Source organism: Trichomycterus rosablanca, chromosome 10 (genome assembly GCF_030014385.1).
Source record: "Trichomycterus rosablanca isolate fTriRos1 chromosome 10, fTriRos1.hap1, whole genome shotgun sequence".
Taxonomy (NCBI): Eukaryota; Metazoa; Chordata; class Actinopteri; order Siluriformes; family Trichomycteridae; genus Trichomycterus; species Trichomycterus rosablanca.
In genome coordinates, this window is record NC_085997.1 from 15,889,122 (window position 1) to 15,910,097 (window position 20,976).

Here is a 20,976-nt window from a genome sequence, read left to right on the forward strand (position 1 = left end):
GTGAAAAGGTGTTAGTAATTCAATCAAGTAAAGCAACAGAATATACATTCATTCATTCAATCATTCTGGTCAAGGAGGCTCTTGAGCTACCAAAGAACACTAGAGGGAGGGCTTGATTACACCCTGGGCGCCAATCAATCGCAGAGCACACACTCACATTTACTCACTCACACGTAGGGACAGTTTCACACATAAGTGGCTGGTCCAGCCGCTGGATGTATTAAAAGGTGAGAGGAAACTGAAGTACCTGAAATAAACCCACACAGAAACTGAAGAAACATGAGAAAATCTTGTTACTGAAGATGAAGATCAAACCCAGTTAAAACCAAGAATGCCCATGACCCATGGTGCTCTGTCAGCTCTACCACTTACCACATTCTGTGCAGTATACACCGACCAGGCATAACATTATGATTACTGACAGGTGAAGTGAATAACACTGATTATCTCTTCATCATGGCAGCTGTTAGTGGGTGGGATATATTAGGCAGCGAGTGAACATTTAATCCTTAAAGTCGATGTGTTAGAAGCAGGAAAAATGGGCAAGCGTAAAGATTTGAGCCAGTTTGATAAGGGCCAATTTGTGATGGCTAGACAACTGGGTCAGAGCATCTTCAAAACTGCAGCTCTTGTGATGTGTTCCTGGTCTGCAGGGGTCAGTATCTATCAAAAGTGTTCCAAGGAAGGAACAGTGGTAAACCGGGTCATGGGCAGCCAAGGCTCATTGATGCACGTGGGGAGTGAAGGCTGGCCTGTGTAGTCCGATCCAACAGACGAGCTACTGTAGCTCAAATTGCTGAAGATGTTAATGTTGGTTCTGATAGAAAGGTGTCAGAATACACAGTGCATCACATTTTGTTGTGTATGGGGCAGCAAAAGGGGAACCAACACAATATTAGGAAGGTGGTCATAATGTTATGCCTAATCGGTGTATTTACATGTGTAAAAAAGTAATATTCTGTATTCTTTATCTCTGCAAATAATCTAATTTAGTCAACATGTTTACATGCATTTCAGTATTCTAATTAAAAAACGAGTTCCAGGTGCATATGCACTGCTGTTTCTTTTAAAAATGCATGGCATGGGCACCTCTGTAACTGGTTTACAATGCAGCAATAAACACGCCAAAGAAAAAAGAAATGTCATAGAATTGCAACTTTTTTCCACTGTTTTACTGGTCTTTTTAGGAGTCATTTTATTAGTAGTTGTTTATTGGAGGATTTTATGGTTACAAATTGCACATAATACTGTCCTTCTACAAGCTGTTATTTTTATGTTAGCTGCTCCTTGGTTGTACTAAAGAAAACAAGCAGAATTGCAATATAATAACATTTGTTTATTTATTTTTATTTTAACATCACATTTTTAACATTAAATTTTTTTTTTTTTTTTTTTTTTTTTTTTTTTTTTTTTTTTTTTTTTTTTTAAATCTCTTTATCCTGGTGTGACTGGGTCCAACACTGGGCACAAGGCAGAAATACAGTACATCCTGATGCCAATCCATTGCAAAGCAACACACACATTTATTCACTCACTCACTCACGCACTCACGCACACACACAGCCATTTACACATTTTTTGTAGGCAATCCTTATTTCTAATGTTTAGGGAAGTGGGAGTAAATTGTAGTATGCAATGGAAACTAAGGTAGACATCTGCAGTGTTATTGACAATAACTGGAAGTTTAAACTCAGAATACCAGAACCAGCCCCGGTTCTGGACTGCTTTGCTTGGGGGGGCAAAGACACAATTTGGGGGGGCAATGCCCCCCTCAGCCCCCCCTAGCCCCGGTTCTGGACTGCTTTGCTTGGGGGGGCAAAGACACAATTTGGGGGGGCAATGCCCCCCTCAGCCCCCCCCTAGCGCCGGCCCTGACCAGAACCCAGGTGCAAGTGATATGGTTATTAAATAAAACTCCAGATACTCATACACTATAAGAACAAAAGTATTGGGACACCCCTCCCAGTACTATTAAGGGTTTTGCAAAAAATATATGCTGAGCAACTATTTCTTGATGCATGACATTATTTATTTCTTTTTCTATCCTTGTTAAGGTTACAGTGAGTCTAGTGCCACCCAGGAACACAGGGTACAAAATAAAATCACACCCTGAACAAGACTTAGATTTTATCCATAATAATAATGATGATGATGATAATAATAATAATAATAATAATAATAATAATCACTGTGTTTTTCGTATATGGCTAAAATTCAGTGAATAACAATTGCAGTCCTTAGGTCTATCTCATACTATTTTAATGTGTATGTAATTAAATCAAATGTTAAATTATAAGTAGATTTAAATATATGACAATGACATGCTTAAATATTATGAGTAGTGTAAGTACAAGGTGGTAGAATATTGTTGACTATGATTCACACATTCAAGCCTGTGTGAAACAGGTCGCCAGTGAGGAGGCCCAGCCATTTACCACCAACATGACACTAAACTTAGCACTTGTTACCCTGTATACGTGGCAAAAAGCTCAGCAGGGTCAGCAGGAAGTTCACCTTATGAAGGAGAGTCAAGTAACAGTGACTGTGAAGCTTACTGGTTCAACAGAACATGTTCAGACTGTATATGCCATGTTTATGGACTATACTGTAAACAGTATACAAGTGGTTGGACTCATAGCAGGAGGGAATGAGTCAGTCTACAGGGACAAAGGACACAATACTAAGAGTGGTGTTTTATGAACAACCTAGTCTTTTAAAACCAAAGAAATAGTTACCGACTACCAGAGGAACAAAAGAGTTCTGCCACACTTTACATCAACAAGGATCATGTGAAGAACTCACATCTCAAAGGATCTCTCCTGGTCTGCCAACACCTTCGTAGTAGTTAAAAAGACCCAGGTGCATCTGCATTTCTTGAGAGTGCTTTGCAGAAACTTCTAACAAGAGAGACTGCTGGTGGCCTTCCCCCGCTCCATCATTGAGAGTGTAGTGGGATACTACATCAAGGTGTGGTATTTCGGCCATTCGGCAGCAGACAGAAATTCCCTGTAAAGCGTCATCAAAACTACCCAAAAAACAATTGGCTGTCCTCTGCCCTCCCTGGAAGACATCTCCAGGTCCCAGTGCCTCAGCAGAGCCAGGAATCCTGGCCATCACCTGTTCAATCTCCTGCCCTCTGGCAGCCGATACACGTGCATGAAAAGAACAGACTCAAGAACAGATTCTAATCCTCTATTTTTTTTTCTCAGAACATATTAAATTCATCACAAATTAAAAGATACACAAATACGACTACTACTGGGTAGTATAGGGGAATATGTGTGGGTAGTATATGGGCATCTGAGCCAGACCATATTTCTCGTCTTATTATTTATAATTCTGGAAATATTTCAAGTGCAGTATTTCCACAATGTGCAATATTCCTCGTGACCTTTGTTGATCTTAACTGTACTGTTTCCTTTTTTAGCTTGCGGTGGGTAGGAGTAGTACTCCTAATTCCATTGTATGTTTGTGCATTGATAATAAAGGCATTTTATTCTATTCTTTTATTCTATTTATGTTGATAGTGGTATCATTGGTTGTGCAACTATGTTTATGTTATGATTTGGCAACCACTCACTCACTCACTTTCTTAACTGCTTATCCAATCAGGGTCGCACGGGTTCTGGAGCCTATCCCAGCTTTTCAATGGGCGCAAGGCACGCAGTAACACCCTGGATGGGGCGCCAGTCCATCGCAGGGCAGACACACACACACACATACACACACACACACACACCTATAGGGCAATTCAGTGTCTCCAATTAACCTGACTTGCATGTTCTTGGACTGTGGGAGGAAACCGGAGCTCCCGCAGAAATCCCACACAGACACGGGGAGAACATGCAAACGCACAGAAAGGAGCGACCCACCTGGGGATCAAACCCAGGACCTTCTTGCTGTGAGGTGACACTGCTACCCACCGAGCCGCCCATTTGGCAACCACATTTTAAATAATGTATAACTTCCCAGTGAGCACAAATGTTTTATCCAGATGTTAACGAAATGCAGATTTTGGCCTGAGTGAAATTAAGCAAAATGTTAACAATAATGGATGTTCATCACCGTCTCCAATCACTCTTGTGTTGGCTTAGTTGTGAATGTATAAATAGCCTACTACATTGTGTTAATTGTCTTAATTTGTAATTTAATTGATATTCCAAAACAATATATTGCATTTTAACAACACAGAAATATCTACTGATTTCTAAAACCAGAAGATTTAATTTTCTTGTGCAGGTTCTGTGGTACCCGTTCTGTAAATAATGTCCATACACTGTCCCTTGCTGGTGGTATTGTGTATTGCAATTATATACTGGTCATGGAAGTCTGTGATGTGTATTTGTACTCTTGCAATACACCAACAGCTCTAGTTATGTTAGACCCATTCAATATCATTTTGCTAGTACATATATTCTGGTGCTTATTTTGTATTTTTTATGATTAAATCTAGAACACATTTAGAATGTGTCTAAAGAAATGAGTACAGTGACATGAGTTTTATCACTTACCAGATAGTCTTGGTGATTATAAGGACGGTGCCATTTACACCTTCCTGTACTTTCCTATTTTTGCATGTCACATTTAATTGTTTTAGTTGTTCAAACATGTATCTAATAATCATATCATTAATTTATCTAATTTTATGCAATGGTCACAGTGGGTCCAGTTTCCCTGAAATCCCTGAGTGCAATATAGTAACACACACCAGGCTACACAACATCGTGGGCCCCTCAGACATACCTATTCATGTCTATATGTAAATATCAGATAAGCTGATAACACTGCTGGTGATTTAAACCCTGGATCCCAGTGATTGTAGGTTAACGTAATTTACTGCTGTGCCACTCGAGCGTTTAATTGTTGATATATAATATTGATACAAATTCAGGAAAAAAAAGTAGTCTAACAACTGGCCCTGAAAAACTAATTGCCACTTTAGTTTCTTAATTAACCAGTTAATAGTATTAAATTAAGACTGGCTAGTCTAAACTGTCCCTCCGTTTAGGAGTGTGTTGATATGTGTGGGAGCTCAGTGGTTAGAGTACTGAACTAGTAATTGGAAAGTTGCTGGTTCAAACCCCACCAACAGTGGCCAGATTGCACCCCTAAGTAAGGTGCTTAACCCTCAGTCACAAGTGTTTGTTTGTTTGTTTGTTTATTATGATTATTAACGTCATGTTTTACACTTTGGTTACATTCATGACAGGAACGGTAGTTACTCATTACACAAGGTTCTTCAGTTCACAAGGTTATATCAAACACAGTCCTGGACAATTTAGTATCTCCAATTCACCTCACTTGCATGTCTTTGGACTGTGGGAGGAAACCGGAGCAACCAGAGGAAACCCACGTGGACACGGGGAGAACATGCAAACTCCACACAGAAAGGACCCGGACCGCCCCACCTGGGGATCAAACCAAGGACCTTCTTGCTGTGAGGCGACAGTGCTACCCACTTAGCCACTGTGCCGCCCAAGTTGCAATTGTAAGTCACTTAAAAAAGCGTGTGCTCAATGCCGTAAATGTAAATTATAGATTGGCAACACATCCAGGGTGCACTCCTGGCATTCCTACAATTTAATTATGTACCACTTGACCCACTGTGACCCTGTACATGTTAAATTGATTACTGAAAATAAATGAAATAAAGATGTTCAAATATAAAGAGGTTGTAATTGCAGCAGTCTTAGAAAACGTGTCTGTTAATGTAGTAATTATTAAGGTTGGTCTTAAATTGCTATTAAAATGTCTTATTAATAATGATGATTCCTAATATTTTACTAAGTGATATTCTCTGACCCTGCTCCTGTTCTATAGCTTCTGCACTAATGTGCTCGACACAGAGAACAGATGTATTTTAATGAAAACCAAACCGTTTATGAAGCATGTTCAGATAAAGATTACATTGAGTGCAGAAAGTGTCAGAGGTGTAATAGTGGTAAAAATGACATGTGACTTACTAATGAGGATTAAATGTATTTAAAAAAGCCAAAAAGACTAACACGGTATGTACACAACATCAGTGGATAAGAAATGACAGAGAACATGATAATTGGAAAATTATGAGGAAAATATAAAGAGCTTGCTGGGTTTGCATCTAGCATCCAGTCATCTCATCTCTAAATTTTATTTTAAAAGAAATATTCTATTAAACAAATATTTAAAGCCTATCAGTTATGACGTGGGGCTACACAGTGGGATATCGCTGGTGCCTAGGATTCGTTGTGTCCATTTTCCTTGGCTAAAATTTGAAACCCATCAATTTCACCGATTAGGGTACAGCATTTACATAAATGAATGAATGAACAAATAGATTGATGGATGATGAGAAAATGAAACAACATGGAAGTGTATGTGCCAGACCTAGGGTTCCAAATTTAATCCTAAGCTGCAATCCCTCTTTATGAAACGTTGTATGTTTTTATGATGTTTGTGGGCTTACTCTGTGTTCTTCTTCCACGTATTAAAATGATATGCACGTTGTATGCGCCCAAATGGTACAGCAGGATATTCCGCTAGCACACCAGCGCCATGATTCTGAACTCCTCGGTTCAAAACTCGGTGTTGCCACCGGTCAGATGGGCACCATCTAGCGGGCATATTTGGCAGTACCTGCAGCAGACATGTTTCTGCTAGGGCGGGATAACCGGACTATGTGGGTGGGGTCTTCAAAATGCTGTTTAAGGACCCTGATTAGCAGATAGAAAGGTGCCTGTGCAGAGTGCATAGGTGAAAAAGGGTTCCTCTAAAGGCTGTGTGCGGGTCGGGGGAGGCAAGAGCAGCAATATACCCACCTTGACTGCAATCAGGGATCCCCCATCAGCGGATGACAAATTGACTACGCTAAATTGGGAGAAAATGGGAGAAAATGCATCAATAAAATAGAAAAAAAAACTGAATGCACATTGCCTCTAAATTAAGTGAGTGTAAATGAATGATTAAGTGTTTATTCCTTTGCATTGAACTGAAACAATTTTTAGGTGTACATGTCTCCAGGATAGGTTCTAGACCCAGCGCTGAAGTGGCGCAGCAGTCTATTATGCTAGCCCACCATCACTGGCATAATATCTCTACCCTGACCAGGATAAAGCAGTTGATAAAAAATGACATGAAATAAAAGATTCTGGACCACAACACTGATAAAACGCATTAACTATAGATGAATGAGTATTAGAATAAAATTCATGACCATATCTAGGGTCCCAAGTTTGATCCCAGCTCTGTTAAGTATCTGTGTAAGGATCTTTTCTTCCATGTACTATGGTTTCTTACCTTACTCCAACCTCCCCAAAACACAGCAGTGGTTGTACTTGCTACTCTATTTTGCCCACTGTGAGTGTGAATAAATAAACATGTGTCTATTATGCTATTCCACAACTGCTGATTTGGCCTATCAGTCAGCCAGGCATCTAAACACTGAGGCCGAAAGAGGGGATGGCCAAAGCTCTTTGATGAACTGGCTGCCTTGCCCCCAGTAATTCCCGGTAAAACAGGACCTGCCATGACCCTGTCCAGAATGTAGTGGTTGATGAAAACAACCAGCTCAGCATAGGAGATTTTTTTATCCATCCCTCAATTATTACCCCTTTCTCTATGTCCCTGCCCAACTCCGATAGCATGATGCTGCAAACACCATGTGTTAGCATAGGGATGGTATTAGCCAAATGCTGTTTTTTTGCCAGACATAGTACTTAGTACTTGAGTTCAATTTTCATCGCAAACAGACTAGAAAATCCTTTTCCTTATGTTGCCTTGTGAGTTCTTTTGCATGTTGTTTAGCAAACTCCAAGCAGTTATATACTTTTTATTTACCGGTGGCTTTTGTCCATAAAGGCCTGATTTATTAAGTGCTGCAGAGATGGTTTTCTCATGTCTGCACAAACCTTTTGTGGCTTTTAGAGTGATCATTGGGATCTGACCAAGGATGCCCAATTTGGCCCAATGACAACTATAACAAAGTTCAAGGCTGTGCCAAGCTTTTTTAATTTTTTAATTATTGAGGTCACTGTGGTCCTGGGAAGGCTGGAAGTCTTAGATATTTCCCAGATAGTTCCTTGTACTGAAAAAGCACTGTAAATGGTGGGCCCTTATAGACCCAGGTGTCAAATTGCTACAAATTGAGCTCTACAAACACTGCAAAGATAATTAAAGCAAGCAGGGTGCATCTGATCACAATAAAGCTCGCCACAGCAAAGAGTCTGAACACTTTTGTGAATAAGAGGTTTCAGTTCTTAATTATTAATCATTGAAAAACTTAACAAAAACATGTTTTTAATTATGGGTATTTATGGGTCATTATTTAAGGTATGCATTGTTCAAGATGCTTGAACATAGATTAGAGGACACCAGTGTGAGTTGTTTATTTGTAATACTTCCAGAAGATAGTCTTTGGAAATGGGACTGAGATTTAGCCTTATTGGAACTAGAGACACTGGTCTGAGCAGTCTGGTTCAACCCACCAGTTAACTCGCCCTTCGACCAAGTTGGGGTTATACTTTTTGAGCAATGGAAGACCCAACATTATGGAATACCTGGAGGACTGGATTACAAAGAAGGCCAAAGTGTGTGATGGAGTGATGGGGCTCAAAATAGAGGGAAATGGGAATGATTTGGTACAAATCTACTACACAATAAATTCAGTTAATGGGACTGAATAATTTCTGAATCTCATGTGTAACCTGTTATGGCCAGCAAAGGAAGCAATAAGGCACAAATGGTTAAGGTGTCTGTTCCCTTTAACTGACCAGTCACCTGTACCTCACTAAGTATTAATTTACTCCAGGTGGGAGTGTTTCTATATACCATGGTTTCTCTCTAGAGCCTGCTTTTCTCTGGAGCCGTGATGCCGGAATTGGTGCAGTCCATTTTTCTGCGGGTATGACATGTCAGCATATGTTTATCTGTTTACAGAAACCAGGTCGAGGTTGTGGTAGGTTCGGGCCTCATGATAAAGTCACCTTGGGACAGCGAACCTGTAAGTCTACGTAGGTTGGTGTGGTAGGGGTGCAACTCGTGCTTCTACCTTTCTCAAAAAGTGGTTTGTCGCAGATGGCCAGAGTAGCCTGTCATATTCTGACAACCTATTCTGTTATTTTGGTCACTCTGTTTATTTTTATTGTTCATGTTTTTGTTAGTGGCTTTTAGCCAAATTATTAATCCACCTTGAGTTAAGCATCCTGCACTTAGGTTAATTTTTCATTCTTGTAGGTGTGGGGCTTCACCTCATGCTTCAGTAGCAAGGTGCAACTTCACCCTTTACAATATGGTCATCAATTTAGATTTTCTAATAGTAATTAATAAATAAATAAATAAATAAATAAATAAATAAATAAATAAATAAATAAATAAATAAATAAATAAATAAATAAATAAATAAATAAATAAATAATAAGATGCATTAAAAAAGGTTAGCGTATCTAAATTTGGGACTGATGGGAAGTTGAAAAGACATTTTTAATACATAAATAAAAAGAGCAGAATAATGTTTGCGTTCCTTGACAAAATGTCAAAGCAGGAAGGTAATCTTTGTTTAAAAGTCCAGATTATTCATGGAACTATTTTGTTTGGAGTCCAAACTGTTTGGATTTTGCATGACTAAGATTGTTGAGTGGTCTTTTATACTGCATTTATACGTGCAGATACTTCTGTGCTTCATTCCTTTTAGATTATTATAGCTAGTCTTTGTTGGATCAAGCAATTTTGTGAGACATTTTATATTCCCATGAACGCTTGCAGTAATAAATTTATTCCATTCCCATCCAGCTCTCTTAGTGACTAATACAGATAAAAATCTGGATTCATTAAGCGAGCAGGCCACCAATGTTTTACACTATATATAGATAGAGACTAGAGCTTGTTTGTTTTTGTGCACAATGTAATCTTTCTCTAATCTTTTATCAGTGGACACTTTTTGATCAGAGGATGCTGTTGGCTTTATATGTTTGCCAGCAATACTGATGACAAACATGCTGATGTACTGATGACAAATACTAAAAAGGTTTTAGTAGGTTGAACATGATATTACATATTAGATTACATATTACATTACATTACACCAGATTACATTACATATACATACAGATTACAAACATTACAGACATTACATAAACCTCCTGTATACACTCACGCCAGTGCTCTACTCAACTTTTATGCTGCATTTTCACTATTATGCTGCATGTGGTTAGCTTCATAAAGGAAGCACAGGTTAGCCATTATACTGCTGTAAAAGAAAGTACAAATCCAATGACAATGACAATATAGATGTAGAACTAACATATTTTGTAAGGCATTACATCTCTTTTTTCCTCCACTGTTTCTTTTCACACATTTTAGCCCTATTTGTTTCCCTACTTGTTTTTAATCCCTCCCTCCACCTCTTCACACTCTCTCCTCCCCTGAGTTCTTTTGTTTCTCTCATTCCTCTCTAGCCGGCTGTCTGGCTGCAGTGATGTGCTCACTGTTTAAGGACCTTGTCTCTTCATCTGTGGCCAAAGAAACAAGCTCTAATAGGGCTACAGACTCCTTACTTCACACATGGGCCCTGAGGGTAAGAAGGTCTCTCTTTTTCTATATCTAGTTTTCATTATCACTATCTATAAAATCATATATATATAATATTGTTTTGGACATTTAGGCTCTCTATATATAGAGTCTATATTGTATGTCATATGACATACTAATAAAGCTGGTATACAGAGAGCTTAAAAGTCCAAATCAATCTTTCAACAGTATGTGGATAAGAAAATAAAGAGAAGTATTTTCTGTTTTTGAGATAAAAAATCATTCTGCATCCAGGATTATGTCTCATTTTTAGTAATTCTTCAAATATAAAAGAAAGTGTCAAAAATGGTTATTATAATTTCATTGAACTAGACGTATCCTATTGTTTTCATATTTTAAACCAACACAGGTCTTGTAAGTATTATTGTAATACTTTTATTCCAGAAGGATGATTGCTAGCAAATTTGTCCAACACTTTATTTATATCCTGCAGCCAAAAACTTACAAAAACATTCCAACTAAACTGAAGTGATTTTAGTTACAAATCAGACAGCAATATCACAGCCTGGGTCTATTGCCTCTGTCATAATCATAATGTTTATGCATAGGAAGACATAGCTCTAAAACAATTTTTAACAATACCAATCTTAACAAGCCTTAAGAATTTTTAGATAACAATAAAAGTTATTCTTCTCAAAAATAAAATACACAGATAGTCACTGCGATGGATTGGCACTCTGTATAAGTGTGTTACTGCATTGCGGCCCATGATTCCAGGCAAATTGGACTCACCACAACCCTGACCAGGGTAAAAGCATTAAAATTAATTAAATATTTAATTAAATAATAATAAACAATTAATGTTAACAATGTTCCAGCAGCTGCAAGCTCACCGGAGTAACACTTGGATTTACATCTCTAGACCCTCTACTCCCAGCATAAAGTATTAACAGGACAGTTTAGATTTTTGCAGGAGACCATTGTTTCACAATGATCAAAATATAGTAGCATAGGCTATTTTTCTGCAAAAACACACTTACTATAAAACAGACAGGTGTACAGTGCAGGTTGTATTAAACCCACAGAACAGAATCATTAGCAAGCACAATTGCAACATAAAATTACTCAAGTCCCCTAAAAAGCCTATTTGCCCTGAAAAGGGTTTGATTATAATCACTATATAGATACAGTGTATCACAAAAGTGAGTACACCCCTCACATTTCTGCAAATATTTTATTATATCTTTTCATGGGACAACACTATAGAAATAAAACTTGGATCTAACTTAGAGTAGTCAGTGTACAACTTGTATAGCAGTGTAGATTTACTGTCTTCTGAAAATAACTCAACACACAGCCATTAATGTCTAAATAGCTGGCAACATAAGTGAGTACACCCCACAGTGAACATGTCCAAATTGTGCCCAAAGTGTCAATATTTTGTGTGACCACCATTATTATCCAGCACTGCCTTAACCCTCCTGGGCATGGAATTCACCAGAGCTGCACAGGTGCTACTGGAATCCTCTTCCACTCCTCCATGATGACATCACGGAGCTGGTGGATGTTAGACACCTTGAACTCCTCCACCTTCCACTTGAGGATGCGCCACAGGTGCTCAATTGGGTTTAGTCCATCACCTTTACCTTCAGCTTCCTCAGCAAGGCAGTTGTCATCTTGGAGGTTGTGTTTGGGGTCGTTATCCTGTTGGAAAACTGCCATGAGGCCCAGTTTTCGAGAGGAGGGGATCATGCTCTGTTTCAGAATGTCACAGTACATGTTGGAATTCATGTTTCCCTCAATGAACTGCAGCTCCCCAGTGCCAGCAACACTCATGCAGCCCAAAACCATGATGCTACCACCACCATGCTTGACTGTAGGCAAGATACAGTTGTCTTGGTACTTCTCACCAGGGCGCCGCCACACATGCTGGACACCATCTAAGCCAAACAATTTTATCTTGGTCTCGTCAGACCACAGGGCATTCCAGTAATCCATGTTCTTGGACTGCTTGTCTTCAGCAAACTGTTTGCGGGCTTTCTTGTGCGTCAGCTTCCTTCTGGGAGGACGACCATGCAGACCGAGTTGATGCAGTGTGCGGCGTATGGTCTGAGCACTGACAGGCTGACCTCCCACGTCTTCAACCTCCAGCACTCATGTGTCTATTTTTTAAAGCCAACCTCTGGATATGACGCCGGACACGTGGACTCAACTTCTTTGGTCGACCCTGGCGAAGCCTGTTCCGAGTGGAACCTGTCCTGGAAAACCGCTGTATGACCTTGGCCACCATGCTGTAGCTCAGTTCCAGGGTGTTAGCAATCTTCTTATAGCCCAGGCCATCTTTGTGGAGAGCAACAATTCTATTTCTCACATCCTCAGAGAGTTCTTTGCCATGAGGTGCCATGTTGAATATCCAGTGGCCAGTATGAGAGAATTGTACCCAAAACACCAAATTTAACAGCCCTGCTCCCCATTTACACCTGGGACCTTGACACATGACACCAGGGAGGGACAACGACACATTTGGGCACAATTTGGACATGTTCACTGTGGGGTGTACTCACTTATGTTGCCAGCTATTTAGACATTAATGGCTGTGTGTTGAGTTATTTTCAGAAGACAGTAAATCTACACTGCTATACAAGCTGTACACTGACTACTCTAAGTTATATCCAAGTTTCATGTCTATAGTGTTGTCCCATGAAAAGATATAATGAAATATTTGCAGAAATGTGAGGGGTGTACTCACTTTTGTGATACACTGTAGTAGGAGGTCAAGCCACAAAGGTAAGTAATATTATAGAACTTACGATACCACCAGTTTAGTAATCTAGGTGGCTATAGGTTTATTTTTGACACATTTTTTCCTTCAATGTATTCAGACCACCTGACTTGTTACACACTTTACTGTGTTGCTAAATTATTATTAGTATTTTTGTATAGACATAATTTCCATTTTACCCATTAGTCTGTAATTATTCATCCATAATGACGAAGTAAAATATGTTTTAAGAGTTTTTTTTAGATTCATTAATTATTTAAAAAAATATGAAATGGTTTAATAAAATCAATCAATCAATCTACCCTTGATTTTTGATGTTACATGTCACCGTACCATACCTAAATATAGATATCCCAACGTAAATGGCCTGTCAGAATCAGGACCACAGTGGTTCCAGCACAACCCAATGAACACTAGCGCATTTACATTTACGTCATTAGCAGACGCTTTTATCCAAAGCTTGGATTGCATATTGCAAAGTAAAGGGTCATGCTGAAGTAGCAACTGGTGTGGACTTAAATCAGGGACCTTTCAACTACTATTCCAGCACCTTAACCACTGAGCTATCACTGTCCCTGGGTCAAGCAGGTTTGTGCAGGGTGTCACATACTCATCCATTTCCTTTCACACTCATACACAGTGAGTAAAGACAAGGTTTGAACCCAGGTCCCCAGAACCCAGGTGCTGTTAAATTGTGTAGAGCTTGTGAAGAAACATTTTAAAAGCATGTATTGTTGTAGGAACAGCAATATAGAAACATAGATCCTGTATGAATTTGCAAAGCAGTCTTTTTACTATTACTTCATTCTTTAATTAAATGTTCCGTTCTCTTCTACTGATAGGGACATTGTGGTTATGCCATTGCCCTTGAGCGTGGTTATAGTTTCAGACACTGAGACCCAGCATTAATAATTAAGAGAGCGGTGTAGCGCAGAAAGACCGAAACCTGGTCTCGTCTCAGAAGCCTTTTTGCACCCTATACACTAGTACATCAGCACGTCCGTTCAGCTCTGAACAATAGCACCTGAGGCTACACATTCAGTCTTATAAATGTCAATGGTTTGGTAAGCAATTTAAGACAAGATGTTCCCAGCTATTAATCTCCTTTTGCTACCAAACTGACAGAACAAAGCTTTTATGCGTTCACAGGTCTCACGGTGTGCTGTTAAAAATACAAGTGCTATTGTAACAAGCAGTACTGGAGCAATTCCCAAAATAATTTTTGAAAAGAGCCCCAGTTCATCCCTCACAGCTGCAAATACATCAGTGTGTTTAAACTGTTCTTCTCATGTTTGAGACACTACTTTCCTGTTCAAATAGGGTTATGCTGCAAGCATGGATGACCCCAAGCATGTGAACTGGTGCAAGCAAAGAAAACATCACCCTTGTCCATCCCCTTCTGTGGGTTACACTGTGAGCTCAGATGACATTCTTAAATCAAGCACATATTTTCTGAGTTATTTCGCTTAACCCTTCATGGCCAGTCGCTCTACTAAGTATATGGGAATGTATTTGTTGTGGATTACTCTTTAAAACTCAACCAGAAATCCATGAACACATAAATATCTTTAGTAAATGCTCTAAATGTACTATAATGAACCATTTGCTTGTTTTGCTGCATCTTGCTAATGCATATATAGTGGGTGTGAATAGATTTTTCAGTTTAATCAAGAGCATCCAAATGGCAGTCCAGCGTCAGGAGATAATTCAACACATCCTTTTTAGATTTCCCAGGGGTATCTACAAAACCAATATTCACATGTACCAGCATGTTTCTATTCTCAGATCAGCAACCACAGTTTTTGTGAAATTCTTTTTTAATCACATTATGAAACGTGTGATATATGTGCAAATGGGATTTTAATTATAAACCAGTAATCAGCCATAACATTTGGGATCTCACCACTCCACATTACTTTTCTGTTAACCTACATACATTATAAAGTAGAGTGTTGTGAAGAAATATTTCCCTCTTGCAGATTGTTACTAAAGTCAACCTATTCTGGTGCAAATTTAGCAACTAAAACACATACTGGTGTAACAGGGTGGGTCGTGTGACCTGCAAGAACACTGCAGATGAATTCAATGTTCAGGATGCTTAACCAAGACAGGACAGTACTGGGGCTAAAGACAAAAGAAACTACAAAATAATGGATGGCCAAAGTAACAGGAATGAATAATCAAAACAAACCACAGCACTAAGCAGAGAGATGATTAAACAGATAGACAAGCAGATTAGTGGAGTAGAGGACATCACATTCTATGCGCTCGCCCAGAAAAGAAACGTTCACCCGAGAGTGACGTAAGCCTATGCTGTCCCCAGCAAAGAAGAAAACTCAGGTGGCCATGTGCTTGCCCCACAGGGACATTGGTGACACGTCCCCAGCGAAACACATGACCACAGAGGAAAGTAGGAAAAATGTAGATAAAGAAGGAAAGGTGAATCTGAGTTATCACAGTGCTACCTACTCAGTCCATCTGTGTAAACTCAAGTTTTTGGAAAAAAAGAGACAACAAAGAGAGGAGTTTAGGATACAACAGGCGACAAAAAGAGTGGATCAGCCACTACATCACTGTCGCAGCTTGTGAGGCTCAGCTTAAAGCGCTGCTGGAGGCAGCTTGCTCTGTCAGGGTGATTACTCTGTATTGCTAAATGGATCAAAGAATAAGATAAAAGAATGCGAGTGGAAACAAAAGATGCCAGTGAGGCATGGACACCATACAACACAAAGTCACAAAGGTAGAGCGCAATGAGATCTGTATTTAAATGGCTTTCCCAGCTGCAGTGTATTACTGCTGATGAGATGCAGATACTGTCTGTGTAAGGAGATTGCCACAGATAGCCATCTGCAGCTCCATCCGATGGGCATGATGCTGCATATGCTGCAGGACTAAAAACTTTAAATACAACAGTACAAAAATAGTTAATAATGTTAATGCATTTTAACTTCACTGTGAGAGCTTTTATCTTCAGATATAAAAAAAAAAAAAAAAAAACAATGTTTTGAAATGACCTAGGAGTGACTGATCTACTTAAGTTTCTTCCAAACGTATCTAGCAAGTTGCATGAAAAACTTTAAAACATAAAAAAAAATTGCCTTTAGTCGTATCCAATCCCCCTATTGCATTACGCTTCCTATCTACTGATGTTGATCTCCACCCTGGTTAAGGAGACAAACACACGCCCCCCTTTAACACGTGTGCAGTAGCATCTCTTCACCTGCACAAGGTGAGTTCATGTGGATCAGCTTTGCATATGGAGAGACACACACTGATCCTCATTATCCCTTGTCTCTGTGCAGGCGCCATCAATCAGCCAGCAGAGGTCGTTATTTTATCAGTTATGAAGAATCCCCTCCGGCACCCTTTCCTTGAACAACAGCCAATCGTTGTTCATGTAGGTGCCCAGCCTGCCAGAGATGTAAGCTCTGGTGTTCCAGCGTGTTTTACTGCTGCGCCACCTGAGCCCCTTTTTTTTTTTTTTGCTTTTGTAACTGTGGTGACGTAAACCATCAACAAAATCACAATCTGGTGCATGTGGTATGGTATGCATGCATGAACACCTGACCCAACTAACACTTGGGCCACTAGTAATTAGTGCTCAAGGACGTATTGATGCTAATAAAGCAAGAAACCAGTGATTATTGACAAAGTCTGAACCACTGAACGTGTGAACTGACATAGCATAAATACCTAATGACTATAAATCACAATTCACTTTTAAGCACACGTAAACACCTAATAGATAGGGGTGCAAAGCAACACAAGATCTGGGGTCTTTGTGGAGTTTGGCATGTGTGCATCATGATTTCTCCCTGAATAGGGCAGTGGTACCTTAGGGGGTAATGTATTGCACTATTGATCAAAAGGTTACTGGTTCAAGTCTTACATCTGCCAATTTGCCACTGTTGAGCTCCCAATCAAGGAGTTCAGCACATTCAACCCCAACAGAGTCACAAATAACCTCACAAATTATCCTTAACTTCAACCTCCAGCACAGAAGTAAACCAATTACAGCCTGACAGCAGACATATCCTTGCTGCTCTCTCTATTACTTCTTTATTTTCTGAATCTGTCCACCTAAGCAAGAAAGCTCAATGTTCCCGGCTGTAAATTCAGCCAACATGTTATCTGCATGTCAGTGGAAGGGAATGACTTAGTGTTGTATTCGGTGCTCTACAGTCCTCTTCATTGTTGTAATCACCAGTGCTTAGGCAGTATGATTAAGACTGGCCAATCAATAGTCCTTGGCGAGGTGAAGACGTTTGCAAAAACTAATTTTACTCAAGATGAAAACTGGATAACACACACAAGTCATGGTTTGAAAGTGGGTCAAGAGTATAAAGCCAAAAACCCTGTTTAAAGCAAAACCTCAGTACTCTAAAACCAGAGCGGGCTTATTTGTATTTAAACAATTAACGTTAATGAGAAATTCGATAACACTATTCCATATGCATAGGAGAGTAGTAACCTAGTGGGTAGAGCTTTGGGCTATCAACTGAAAGATTGAGAGTTCAAATCCCAGCTCTGCCATGCAGCCACTGTTGGGCCCTTGAGCAAGGCCCTTAACCGCTCTGCTCCAGGGGCACCATATGCTGGCTGACCCTGCGCTCTGACCCCAGCTTCCAAACAAGCTTGGACATGCGAAGAAAGAATTGTACTGTACATGTATACACATGTATATGTATATATGACAAATAAAAGCATTCTATTCTATTGTAGATCTAAACATGCCCCTGTTTTCATTGTGCTGCATGCATCATATACACCGATCAGGCATAACATTATGACCATTATGACCACCTTCCTAATAGTGTGTTGGTCCCCCTTTTGCTGCCAAAACAGCCCTGACCTGTTGAGGCATGGACTCCACTAAACCCCTGAAGGTGTGCTGTGGTATCTGGCACCAAGATGTTAGCAGCAGATCCTTTAACTCCTGTAAATTCCGAGGTGGGGCCTCCATGGACAGTAGCTACAGTAACTCGTCTGCTGGAACCACACGGGCCAGCCTTCGCTCCCCACGTGCATCAATGAGCCTTGGCCACCCATGACCCTGTCGCCGGTTTACCACTGTTCCTTCCTTGGACCACTTTTGATAGATACTGACCACTGCAGACCGGGAACACCCCACAAGAGCTGCAGTTTTGAAGATGCTCTGACTCAGTTGTCTAGCCATCACAATTTGGCTCTTGTCAAACTCGCTCAAATCTTTACGCTTGTCCATTTTTCTAACACATCAACTTTGAGGATAAAATGTTCACTTGCTGCCTAATATATCCCACCCACTAACAGGTGCTGTGATGAAGAGATAATCAGTGTTATTCACTTCACCTGTCAGTGGTCATAATGTTATGCCTTTTATATATACAAATATAACAAAATACCCCAACTTTTTTTTAGAAGTGTTTTTAGTAACATTTTAAAATTTATCACAGTATTCATTGTGAGTCAGGAATATGTTTACTTTGCCACCTCTGTTCATTTCTACTTTTTATCTGTCTTGGCACAGAAGAATCTTAAGGGCCATGATCGACTGGCATAATGACACTTTGCTTAGCCACCAGGATGGGATGCCAAGCACTGATGAGTACCAAAGATCAGAGTGTGTGATCGGCTACATCGCTATCACCTACTACTGCATCCTGCTGTGTATCGGAGTTCCAGGTAGGACATTTAAGCAGTCTGCTAATTACATTAACAATCTAAATTAACTTAGATTTTTTTACTGTGGCTTGAGCTATGATGTGGCCTGTCACGATTATGCAGGAAATACTGTGTTATATTTCTGGATTCTTTTGAGAAATTCCAGAAAAAATGGTATGTAGTTATTAATTGGCATTGATAAAGAATTAATAGTGTTGTTATAGTTGTATGGTGATTGTCAAAGACTATTTCAGAGTCATAGCAATCAAAAAATGACTTTTTTTTCTTTAACATTTGACATTTTAGTGGGCAAACATTGCAGTGGCAATTTCACCAAGTAAATTTGAATGGCCTGATATCTATTTATATTCATTTAAACTTCTGATTTTCCAATTTATGATTTTCACACCTTTGCACCTCTATATCCCTTTAATATTTACTTACTCTTCTCCCTCCTCTCTTTCTAATCTTTCTAATCTTCTAACCTTCTTCCTCCCTCTTCTATAGTAAACATCCTAACATTGGTGGCTCTGTCTCGTTTGGCAACACGCACTCAGAAAGCCCTATACGTCTACCTGTTGGCACTGACCGGCTCCGATCTGCTTAGCCAGCTTTTCATCATCTTTGTGGGCTTCATATTGGAGACGGCTGTGTTCCACCGTGATGTACCTTCGATTCTGCTCCACTCAGTCAGCATGCTGGAGTTTGCCGCCAACCACGCCTCCATCTGGGCTACCGTGCCTCTTACCGTTGACCGCTATGTGGCGCTGTGCCACCCACTGCTTCACCGCCAGATCAGCTACCCGGCACGGGCAAGGCGCATCATTGGTGCTGTTCTGGCACTGGCTCTGGCATCTGGAGTGCCTTTCTTCTGGTGGTCAGACATGTGGAGGGTTAGTCGGCCACCTAATACTGTCGATTTTGCTCTCATCTGGACTCATGCGACTATCATCTACTTTTTGCCATGCAGTATATTCCTGGTGCTGAACTCTCTCATTGTGCTGCATCTGAGAAAACGCCAGCACCGGTGCCAGGATGAAACTAGGCAGCAGCCACAAGTGCCACCAGGAGGCAGACTGAGTAAAACCACAGCCATGCTTCTGGCAATTACGTCAGTGTTTGCTGTTCTGTGGGCACCTCGCACAGTTGTTGTACTGTACCACCTTTACGTTTCACCAGTGCATCGTGACTGGCGTGTGCACTTGGCATATGACCTGGCCAACATGCTCGCCATGCTTAACACAGCTGTGAACTTTTTCCTCTACTGCTTCGTCAGTAAGCACTTCAGAAGGGCTGTGAAAGATGTACTGCTTTTTCGGGGGTCACTACATCATCCACGAAGACCCTATCAACATAGAAATGCCTCTGCTAACACCTCAAACTCATCCCTGGCTAGTGGTGCCAAGCGCTGTAACAGACATGTCAGTCTTGCTTGGGACTCTTCCTAAATCACCGGAAAAAACAATATTTTCATGCAAAAGTCTAAAAAATATTATAATAAGTAAAGAGTAAAATGAGTCTATAACATGCAGTCCTGTGAACGTATTTTTTAAATAAGATTACACAATTTTTTAGAAAACATTTTAAAATGTTTGTTCTTTTTTTACTAAATCAGTAGAGAATAATATTGATAATAATTGCTGTATTCAGAAGTTACTACCATGTTGAAGGGGGATACCAAATTTAAATACAGTGGTACCTTAAAACTCAACGTCAATTGGTTCTGGGAGTGGCGAGGAGTTTTAAAGACGTTGAGTTTTAAGTTATTTTTCCCCATAAGGATGTATGGGAAACCTGTTAATGTGTTCCATGGTCCTGTGGAACTGCATATATTTTAGGCTAATGTAAAATAATGGGGTTGTTTTTGACGCTTATACACTGAAAATAACACAAATATTTAAAAAAAACACTGAAATACCTTTACTTCTTCATTGTTTTGTTCTTTATTGCGGAGATGTTTGATCTTGGAATACCGTATTCCTTAGTGAGTTCAGTAAGTGCGCATTCACATGAACGCTTTTGCACTGGCTGTGCCATTATTTCCTGTA

General features: G+C 39.9%; 1 protein-coding gene across 1 annotated transcript; it reads left to right on the top strand.

Moving 5' to 3' along the window:
* Window positions 1-18,810: 18,810 nt before the first annotated feature.
* Window positions 18,811-20,376, top strand: gpr142 (G protein-coupled receptor 142). Its single transcript, XM_063003926.1, has 2 exons — window positions 18,811-18,949; window positions 19,436-20,376. The coding sequence occupies exons 1-2, from the start codon at window positions 18,811-18,813 to the stop codon at window positions 20,374-20,376; spliced, it is 1,080 nt and encodes a 359-aa protein (XP_062859996.1).
* The last annotated feature ends 600 nt before the right edge of the window (window positions 20,377-20,976 follow it).

Bases quoted from the DNA above. Each gene is read 5' to 3' on its own strand.
- gpr142 (XM_063003926.1), top strand. From the start codon at position 18,811: ATGATCGACTGGCATAATGACACTTTGCTTAGCCACCAGGATGGGATG. The intron at 18,950-19,435 runs GTAGGACATTTA...CCTCTTCTATAG, and splicing joins GCTGTGTATCGGAGTTCCAG to TAAACATCCTAACATTGGTG.